The sequence below is a fragment of the Engraulis encrasicolus genome, chromosome 6 (assembly GCF_034702125.1).
Source record: "Engraulis encrasicolus isolate BLACKSEA-1 chromosome 6, IST_EnEncr_1.0, whole genome shotgun sequence".
NCBI classification, from domain to species: domain Eukaryota; kingdom Metazoa; phylum Chordata; class Actinopteri; order Clupeiformes; family Engraulidae; genus Engraulis; species Engraulis encrasicolus.
In genome coordinates, this window is record NC_085862.1 from 21,405,479 (window position 1) to 21,416,160 (window position 10,682).

General features: G+C 42.7%; 1 protein-coding gene across 3 annotated transcripts; it reads right to left on the minus strand.

Annotated features, from left to right (window-relative positions):
* Positions 1 to 257: 257 nt before the first annotated feature.
* plekhb2 (pleckstrin homology domain containing, family B (evectins) member 2) lies at positions 258 to 7,352 on the minus strand. 3 transcript variants are annotated; one of them, XM_063200897.1, is made up of 8 exons: positions 7,257 to 7,352; positions 6,696 to 6,744; positions 5,609 to 5,761; positions 4,543 to 4,645; positions 3,941 to 3,980; positions 3,318 to 3,404; positions 2,932 to 3,049; positions 258 to 1,964 (listed from the first exon to the last, which is right to left on the minus strand). In XM_063200897.1, exons 1-8 carry the CDS (start codon positions 7,344 to 7,346, stop codon positions 1,828 to 1,830), a joined length of 777 nt encoding a protein of 258 aa, XP_063056967.1. In that variant the 5' UTR covers positions 7,347 to 7,352; the 3' UTR covers positions 258 to 1,827. The 3 variants fall into 3 exon arrangements, 2 of the variants coding, with proteins under 2 accessions (XP_063056967.1, XP_063056968.1); XM_063200898.1 differs by having other exon boundaries at positions 6,696 to 6,762; positions 7,257 to 7,320; XR_010035164.1 differs by having other exon boundaries at positions 1,879 to 1,964; positions 2,854 to 3,049.
* Between the last annotated feature and the right edge of the window lie 3,330 nt (positions 7,353 to 10,682).

The following is a 10,682-nucleotide window of genomic DNA, read 5'->3' on the forward strand; positions in this document are numbered from 1 at the left end:
ATCATTATGTTATTGTATATATTTATTTTGTGTTATCTTAAACCAAAATAACAAGATATTGAGGTAAAATTAATTACTGTTGTCGTACAGGAAGAAAGCATCTTAAAAGTGAATTCTCCTACTGTGTTTTACCCTATTTGCAAGAAAAAGTCAGAAACTGCAGAAAGAGAAAGGAGATATACGTATACTAGAAACAAGTGATGTGCTTCTACCGGTGTTCCTCAAACATGTCTTTGGAGAAATAAAAAAAACACAAACATTTTCATAATTATTTTTATACAAGTACTCACCTGAAATGATAACAGACACCACATGATAAGGAAAAGCACAATGTAGTGCTGTAGATTAATAATGTCAATGATTTAGTACTGGGTTCAAAAGTGCACAGTGTTTTGAGTACAACTAGTCTAGTCCTGACACCAACATTCACATCAACTGGATGCTGGAGGCTAAAAAGCAGAAGCGAAATAAATATATTCCATACACACCCTTACAGGTACATAATTGTGCATCTGACAAATGGGGTACACTACAAGGGTATAAGTCAATCTTGTGGTAGAAGAGCTCAGAGGTAAAGTGACAAACCTGGCAAAGTTAACCTATATAAAGTGGTAAACTTACTAATAGATAACCCAGGTGTTTTTTAGTTAAGAAAATGAGGACTCTAGTCTTTTCTATTAGATTATTTACCAGATTACCACTATTTCAATGTTACCTTAACTGGTTTACTACTGAGACAGAGTCTTGGAATACCCCAGGTGTATATTCTTTTGCTCAGCAAATGCACCCAGGTTCTTCTTCCACAACATTTACGGCTCTGTGCCAAATGAGCAAGGAATCACCAAAGGACCTCTGAGCATTTGTAGTATACTCCACGGAGAACGTAATTGAGCTTTAAGTAATCTTGATCTTGAAGAATCAAAAGTGCCATGCCTTCATTTACTGTATTACAACAACAAAACTGTTCAATACAATTTTTACACCTTGCCCAAGTTAACTGACACAGGTTTATCACTTAACTAAAAATCAGGCCCCATAACACAAAAAAAAATATTTCAAGTTTGTATATGTAAAGACATAAAATAAAACATTTTTCAAAGACAAAGGATGGTGAAATGATAAGACAAATGTCAAGCCTTGGACATACAACATAGGGAAAATGGTCTCTAGGACTTTGGTCCTCGTCTCTGGGGAGTGAGTCACATTAAGGAGAACCTTAGGCAGTATGGTTGCCATGGGTCTACGGGGGTTAAGGTGCAAAGCAATAGTGCCAAAAAAGACAAAATAAATAAATTAAAAATACAGAAACGGTTAGCCCCTCCTGCGACAGACCAAGAAGGCACCCATTATGTTTACACACAAGAGAATCAATCAAGTCAATCACAGTACTAGATTTCTACCATGGAGGGTTTCATTATCTGGAACTTAGATTACATCATATCGACTAGTGAGCTTTGCTGAAAAAGCACTGTCTATTTAACACATATCAATGTCAATGGTCATTAATAAAATTATTACATTTTTGTTCCCTTCATTGTTTTCAGCTCACCAGTGTGATCAATGTATTTTCACCATTATTCTAATGAGAGTACCTTGCCAAAGAGCCTGATAATTCGTTGAGATACAAGGGATAACTGGTCTTTGGTACAAAGACAGGGAGGTTAGTTTAGACTGATACACTTGAAAACTAACACATGGAAGTCTATAAGTATTATATTGCAGCAGTGCTGCGAATAACCCTTCATCTAGGACGGACAGCTGCCTGGATAGTATGTGATCTGAGTAGAGTAAGACAGAGCTATATGCTGTAGGCGGTGACCAAACGCGTTAGAAAACAGAGAAGAGGGATCCGAGAGCCAATCCTGTCGCAGCACCGGCGAGCATGCCCAGTGCGACATCACCGGCGTCTTCACGGCGCCGCTCTTGGACAATGATGTGGTTAACTTCAGCGGGAGGATATGCACCTGCCACACACAAAACACAGACATGTACAACGCATAGAAACATAGAACAAGCTACCACAGGCAAAACGCCCAGGATCTATCTCAGCCTTCAAGAAGCTAGTGAGGCCCTACCGTGGCGCAAATGGTAGGGCACTCGTTTGCTAAGTGGCCGAACCGGGTTCGACTCCCGGCCCGGGTCCTTTGCCGACCCTTCCCATCTCTCTCTGCCCACTCACTTCCTGTCACTACCTTCACTCTCCTGTCAAATAAAGGCAATACCCCCCCCCCCCCCCCCCCCCCCCCCCCCCAAAAAAAAAGTATATATATATATATATATATATATAAGTATATCAAGAAGCTAGTGAAGACTCTCCTCTTTCATGACTATTTACTGTACAAACATCTGATGCACTAATTTCCTACCTCTAATGCACTTCATAAAAATACCGTTATTGGCTTATGCACTATTTTTTTTTTCAATGTGTTTCTTGTGCACTTTGCAAAGTGCATGCATTGGGTTGTGTCCTCGTTTGTAAGTCGCTTTGGATAAAAATGTCTGCTACATAAATTGTAATGTAAAATGTACGTAATGTAATGCCCATAGTTAGACACACAGTGGCCCATTTCATGCTGCATGACTGAAAAACGGGAGGGTTTTTTTGGAGGAAAGGGGTAAAAGGGAGCCCTTACAGCAAAATTTAGCAAAATGTACTCAGCCATTCTTCAGTGTTTCCCCTATTTATTTGTCTGCCGCAGCAGTGCTGTTATTTATTGAACCTCACAAAAATGAAGGGTTAACAATTAAAACAGCTGAGTTAGTAGGGCGAGGTTAAAAAGAAGTATTTGAATGTAGTGTATAAGGTTGACTGCAATTTGACTGCTGATATGAAGACCTGGTTGTGGTGCTCACCGTGTGGCAGTGGCTGTGAACCTCTGCTGAAGTCATACAAGGAAAACACTGATCTTTCCATGTTTTTTTAAGATGTACCTTGGTACTGGTAAGGGTAGGCAACAGTGTAGTACTGCCCATCTGCAGTGTAGACCATCTGCGTGCCGTGTGGAGGGGCCTGAGGAACGTAGCCTCCGTACTGATCAGGATAATACACCTGGGGGGCGACATCAGAAAATCACTGATAACGCTGCAACAGCATTGCCAAGGATATTCCGATTTTAAAGCACATTTCGAAGTCTGGGCATTCTAATCCCTAATTAGTACTTTCCATTTTGCTTGTAACACAACACATGAATGATTGCAGTTTTCAGGTGTGCTACCATTTATGAAAATAGCTGCATATGGCCCTATATAAAAATGTATTTAATAAATGATGGTAAAATGATCATTAAACCTGTAATAAGAGTGTTTGACATACGTACCTGAGAGGCTGGGGCGCACTCGGAGTATGGTGGAGGAGCTGAGGCGACCACCTCCTCAGCAAAGCCAACCTGAGGAGCAGCCATGACCTACAGCACATTTAAACTGTCAACAACGCTGTTCAACAGAACAATATTTGGGGCAAATAAGCTCTGAACTGGCCTTAACCCTATACTCAGTCCTCATAACTCATCCAGCTTTTAGTTTCTAATAAGGGATACTAAATTGTATGTACTCCGTTCAATTCAATTTTGGTTAGATTGAGCAGAATGTGGCCCTATCAGATCAAACAGACAAAACCCACAGGGCATCTATCATTTTCACTTCAGTTCATAAAAAAACTACCCACACACCCTCAAACTACCCTCACCAAATTCCAGCTGGAAATTAATGTAAGCGGCAATGACCATTATCGTTTTAATTCCTTGGATACACATCATTATTGCTGAAAAAACACATTCATACCATGACCACAGTAGTATCAAGTATTCTTTGGGGAATACCATCTATGTGAGACATGCAGAGAACAGTTGACATCTTTTCCAATATGCACAATGTGGTGTGGATGATTTGACCTGAGAATAGACTTATCTAACAGATTGTTACAATGACAAGAGTTACTTACTGTATTGACTCGGGCATCCTGAAGAGCCATACTCCATGCCCTGTTGCAAAAGACAGTGAAGACAAAACAATTTCAATGGCTGTGTTAATTCACATTCTTTCTTACACAAGATACGGTATGCCAGATTCCCATTGTGGAAGGGATGGTTCAATACTAGCCTGGCTAACACCAGACTATCACAAGTGAGGTATAGGCTAGGAACCATCTATTCATTCATATTCATTCCTTTTCACACAGAGGAGGTTAAAAATCAAAATCAAATTCCTTTTCACACAGAGGAGGTTTAAAATACTACTGTTCATATCTAAAGCTTGAAGGGACTTGGTTTTGCGTCTGGTGTCAACATGGTGGATCTGTAAGCAAACTGCAAGCTTCCGTTTGTCTAATCATATGTTTTACCCTCTCTCCCCGTTCTGTGGTTGGGGTCCCAAACTCAAGTGAAGATTTCATCCAGGGTGTCCTTCAGAGCGGAACAAGTGCACAAGGCAGCATGGAAATTCCCAGGCTAGTTTAATACTGCTTGTACTATGGCTTTAACCAAAGGCCGTAGCTGTTGTGCAACATGCAGAGAGAGGTGTTTAGGATTAGAGTGAGTGTCTTACAGGGCGTCATCGGAGCTGTCAGCACAGATGCTGATAATCCGTCCATCCCTGCAGACTATCTGAAGAAGGGAATCCCGACCCTTGCCCTCAGGAGGGGTCAATTCTATGGAGAGAGAGAGAGAGAGAGAGAGAGAGAGCCCTTATACTGTATGGAACCAAAGACAAGTTGTATATAACCGCCATGGTAAAGACTACCAGGAGTTCAAACATTCACTGGTGAATACAGCAAGTTTGTGATGGAGTGACCATCACTAGGGTTGTGGGTGTGTTCTGACTAACATGCCAACGAGCCTGGCTCTTTGGTGTAGCGGTCAGAGCCCCGGTTTACTACCCCAGAAGGTCTGGGTTTGAGTCCCAGCTGGGCAACTCTACTCCCCTTCGCTACAAATGGTGTCAGAAGTGGGATGGTACCGTGAGGCCATCGGAAGCGTACCCATTGTGTGTGAGCCGTAATTCCATGTGAGGGACCCCCAGGATTGGTGACCCTGGTGTGAGGGACCCCAGTGATGGGTGAAGCATTGATGACGGGGCACACTGGATGGGAGAAGCATGATGGGCAGTTGCGTGAGGGACACCATGAGTGTGTGAAACGCACGGGTGCGCTTCCCGAAGGGGAAGGCAGTGTGATGGAGTGACCATCACTAGGGTTGTGGGTGTGTTCTGACTAACATGCCAACGAGCCTGGCTCTTTGGTGTAGCGGTCAGAGCCCCAGTTTACTACCCCAGAAGGTCTGGGTTCGATTCCCAGCTGGGCAACTCTACTCCCCTTCGCTACAAAGTTAAAAGTCCAAAGCAAATTAATTCTGCATAACTAGGGGTGTATTGCAGAGACCCTGTTTAGAAATGTACTTGGGTAGTCATTGGCAAACTTTGGGCTGAAAACAAAGCCAGTGCCTTTCCATTTAATTTGCTATTTACCTACGGTATTTTCACACTCAAGTTATTTAGAGTTAACACAAGTCTTCTTGATGAGTCAGACTAGCCCTTACTCACGCATGCGTCACTTTACATTCACTTTAAACTCCTCCAAGTGAGGCTGAAACTGAAAGACGTGAGCGGAGCCCACCTCGACAGGCATTGGCATTGCGGATGTTTATGCAGTCAATCCTCATGTGAATCTCGTCCTCCATGTCGCGCCGCTGCTGGTCATCGTAGAACACGAGCCGTCCGTCGGACCACAGATCAAACCAGTTCTTCTTCCATCTCCGCAGGATGGTGCCTGTCAAGTCATACGCGGCTGTGTGTTAAAAGGCCCTGCTCCATTGCCCTTCCACTGACCTCGATGCATACAATAGATGTCATTGCCATGCACACTTAAACAGCAATTTCATTACATGTGGCTCTGTGTGTTGAAGCACCTGCATACTTTAAAAAGACTTACATAAACAACTGTCCATGACCATCTCTTCTTGCCTTGGGAAAGTTCATTAAAGGTCCACCGTGTAATATTTTGAGTAGTTCATTTCCAGAATCCATGCTGCCCATTCACAAATGTTTAACAAATACTTACCACCACCATCACCAGCTGCAAAACTTACTGTACTTTGGTCATACTAGTAAATACTAGTTTATTACTTAGTAAATATTCATGAAAATATCAAATTTGGCAATAGGCAGCACTCTCAATGAGAAGCATATGCAATAACTATTCTGGCCACAATCTTACACAGTGCACCTTTAGCTCACACAAGTTTCATGATTAACTAAAACAAAATTGCAAAATGCCATCCAGGCCTGTGTGTAAACATATTGCTATGCCTGGGGGATTGAGATTGATTTACTTCAGATGTGTAATGTACGGTCATTCGTCCCAACCACATGCAGAACTGTATTCTTGAGTCCTTTCAGTAGGAGCCCGTAAGAGTAGTCCACCATGATAGGCTACTTTCACTAGAAAACCCTGATCATTATTACATAACACTTAGTTGTAAGATGTATATTAGCCAATACAATGCAACACTGTTACAACAGCAGTTCATTAACATTTCACAATCCTAACTGGCTGGATGAAGTAATACAACAAATTAAATCATCCATTTCAAGAGCATGAATTAAGCATGAAGAGGATTATTTTTGATGGCCTACACAATTGCAGCCTAGGCTACTGTAGCCTCAGACTTTTCATAGGCCTACGCTATAACAAGCATACTCACTTTGCCTGTGGAGCCATCCACTTTTGACCAGCGCCATCCTGGACAAGGCCTACAAGAATAAACACCGCTTTAAAAACAAATCACATGAAATGTTAGGTTGAACTACTTCTAACCACCAATAGCCAAGACCAAGTAGCCTACTGTATGGTTGTTTCCCCATTTTACTGACTGCCTAGGCTATTTGCTTTTCTTTCAGCTGGGGAATAGTTTCCTTTCATGACAAGTTTTGATTGTCTACTCTATCGTATCATCGGCTACATTAATAAAATCAAACAACAAACCCACAGCTGTAACATTGTAATGGGGTCAACAATTTTGCAAGACGGCAAACACGAAGTCAGTCACAGCTAAATGGAAACTTGCTTTCAAACAAACCGTATGGTGCGACGACTATGTATGTTGTAGACGGATGTTTACAATAGCATGTTGAGCTGCTGTGCCACAACGTAGCCTACAGCTGTTATTAGGTATGACTTGACGCTGTCGCTTGTATGACATCTCACAAATTAACCGAGGCAAATTAAGTGTCAAAATGTAAGTATATAAACATATTTGAGATACCAATGAAAGCTTTGTTCCCTTGATGAAGTCTTGGGCCTGTAACGGTAAAAGATCCAGACTCCAGGGACACCCACTCGATGACAACAGCATCAGCTGATTTGGTGATGTTGGTGTGAGAACGTTCACGAATATCCGGCTACCAAGGGCAGGCGGGGAGGGTAAGATCAAAATGCGGAGTGGAGTTTTAGACGGAGGATTTGCGGAATCCTGTTGAGGACAGACTGCCTGCATCTGCAACAGAAAGAATACACTACTCCAGCACCTCCAGCACCATCAAACAATAATAAAACGTGGCAGGCAGAAACCCATTCCAGCATTAATCAATCTGCACCCCTGAAATAGCCTACAGTGGCAAACTAGCATTTTATTTTCGAAGAAAAAGTGATAGGCCTAGAAGGAAGGGGTTTCGAAGAAATGGGATTATATTTGACAAAACGTTGATAGGTGTTCATCAGAAGGCCTATGACACTCCCTATTACATTCAGATTACATAGGCTACCTGTTACACGTCTTCTGACTGTGGAATCAAAAATGTTGACCCAAACCAAACTTTTTGGCCTAGCCTACCTAAAGCAAGATTTTGTATGTTGGTGTTTCGCCATATAAAAACGTCAACAATGGTGTGCAGTCAGCTTGTTAAGGCTATGTAGACTACAGATTAAATTTCTATTAGCCTTTTGCTACCTCACAACACCCAGCCAGATTGAAAGAGTTAATGTTCCTTTACAATAACAAACAACAAACATTTAAAAACACTAAATCATGCTTTTCTGCACTAAAATCAAGATTCAATTTGTCATTCAATTGTCGTTCAATTGACGTTCAATTGTCGGAATGGCGGTATCTTTTTTTTCTGTGAAACGTCCCGCCATTCCGACACCCACCCCCCCATCTTGAAAAAGTGAGCACGATGTACCATATTTCAGCACCACATGCGTGGACAGCTCCGGACATGCCGCAGGTGTGCTTGCTCCCCTAGAAGCAACTTGGTCTCGGTATGGCGGTAGGAAAAAGTGAGCACGATTTACCATATTTCAGCACCACATGTGTGGACAGCTCCGGACATGCCGAAGGTGTATGCTCGCTCCCCTAAAAGCAACTTGGAGTGCATCTTAATATGCCACCTTGCCTCCTCCACTTGCGCTTGTCTCCTCGCCCCGCCTCCTGGCCCCTCCTCCGTGGAGAACACGATAAAGTTTCCCAGAGCCATCTAATAACAGAGTTGCGCAAACCGGGGACCAGGAAGTCGGTTGGTGATGTGATTCGCGTAGATTAAAATGTTTCTTAACAGTAAACTTCTGTTCGTTGGAAACTAACACAGAACCATCACATACCAAACAAAGATTAAGTACAAACAAATTACATGACCTTTACCACATTTTCTGTGTTCTACCGCCACCTCCTGGAACTAAGTAACTTCTAATAGAACTAAAGTCAATGGGGATTTCCATGTTAACTCTCCGTGAGGCTCCATGAGAGCCGCCATTGCTGTGGAAAGATTGGTCCATAGAGGTCTATGGGAGTGGCGTAACTCTGATATTAGATGGCTCTGAAGTTTCCCAGCTGTCAGCCTAGCCACAACAACTTTTGAGGGACTGTTTTTCATTCACCATCCCAATTGCAAACGAGAAAAAGACTCTACAATTGAGCTTTTGCAAGATATTGAAATATAATGCTGTTGTCAGTGATGTCATCATGACGAGAAGCGAGTGGAGGAGGCAAGTGGAGGAGGCAAGGTCCCATATTAAGATGCACTCTTGATCTCGGTGTGGCGGTATGAAAAAGTGTCGGAATGGCGGTACATCTGAATGGCAATGTTTGTCGGAATGGCGGTATGTCTGAATGGCGGTATGTAACCAGTGAAAGTCAATGGATCACTGTAGCATGTGTGATCCATTGACTCTCACTAGCTTAGATACTTACTCCCTCCTTAAAAGGTCAAAGGCTCAAGGAGAGCCACTTGGAGACCTGGGGAACAGGTGAGCACTTGATGAGGCGCTAGTCTCGCATGCTGGGCCTTTGGGTTGGCATTGGAGCTAGCCTGCTCAGGAGAAAGTGTTAAGAGACTGGCCATGTGCCTTTGAACATGTAACGCTACAGGCCTTTGTGGATTTACCTACCCTGATGGAATTGTTCTGGGAACTTTTATGTATCTGTCCGGGAGTTTTCTCCCACTGTGTGAGCTTTGCAGGAGAGCCCGAAGGAGTTTGGCTCAGGACCGTGCTCACCCATCAAAGAAGACGCCCTGCTTGCGTTTGCCCTGGGGACCAAGGTAAGAGCGTGGCCCCCGGCATACACCCAACATTAACGTCCTACATGCTAACTAACATGTCAATGCATACATGAAATGTTAGGATTTAGACGGGGGGGGGGGGGGGGGTCTAACATTAGTGGTGTGGATTGGCACTGCCCTCACGATCCGATTCGATCACCATTCGGGAGGTAGCGATTCTATGCGATCCGATCCGATCAATCCTACAATGCATTGCAATGCATGACATTTCTACTGAAAGCAAAGCAAATGTTTCATCAGTCATGATGAGGCAATACAAGTAGTCAGATACTGAACAACAACTTATTGGCTGTTTTCTGTATCAGTCTGGATCAGTCTATATCAGACTTGCAATGCTTTGAAGTGCTTTTATTTAATTTAACATTCATTTGCTCCCGAAATATCCACGGAAGTAATTGAAACTTAAAAAAATTGCCGGAATTGGACTAAAATTATGCGTACATGCGCTTCATACTCAGAGTTAAATTTCACACACACTCTTTCCCATCATATATGGTAGTTCAAATGTATCTGCACATCCTGTGACACACCACATTTCTTGTTCAACCCTTTCTACACTATACATTAATGGTGTATGTGGGCCAATTGTAAAACACATTTGAAATGCTCTCGTGGGCCGAATAAAATGGCTTCGCGGGCCAGATTTGGCCCCCGGGCCTGAGTTTGACACCCCTGCTTTAGAGTAATGTATTGAAACATTTTATAATGCCTCATTGTGCAAGCCTTTATTTGTCACTAACCCGCGTAAATGTTTCATTAGCGGTACTATGAGAGTTGATGGAATGTTTCCACGCCCATAAAGCTACACTCAGAGCTGGTATGACTTAGCCTGGCGACACCATCCTATGTACTCCACCCAAAGATTTGGCTCCTCACAGTTGCTTTCACCCAGGCTAGGTATGACTAGCCTACATGTCATGAGGGCAATGGCATCAGTGCCCCTGAAGGCCTTTCAAGACAAATCTTTAAACCATTGAGATGCACTATACTGTATAATAATAATAATAATAAATTTTATTTTAGGCGCCTTTCAAGATACCCAAGGTCACTTCCCATTAAAACAGAGTAATAACAGAAAAAAAGTAATAAAGCATCAATGAATCCTTACATCACAACTAAAATAAGAGTATGAC

Bases quoted from the DNA above. Each gene is read 5' to 3' on its own strand.
- plekhb2 (XM_063200897.1), bottom strand. From the start codon at position 7,346: ATGCTGTTGTCATCGAGTGGGTGTCCCTGGAGTCTGGATCTTTTACCG. The intron at 3,050-3,317 runs GTACGTATGTCA...GTCGCCCCCCAG, and splicing joins AGTGCGCCCCAGCCTCTCAG to GTGTATTATCCTGATCAGTA. The intron at 1,965-2,931 runs GTACATCTTAAA...TGTGTGTGGCAG, and splicing joins CTACCCTTACCAGTACCAAG to GTGCATATCCTCCCGCTGAA.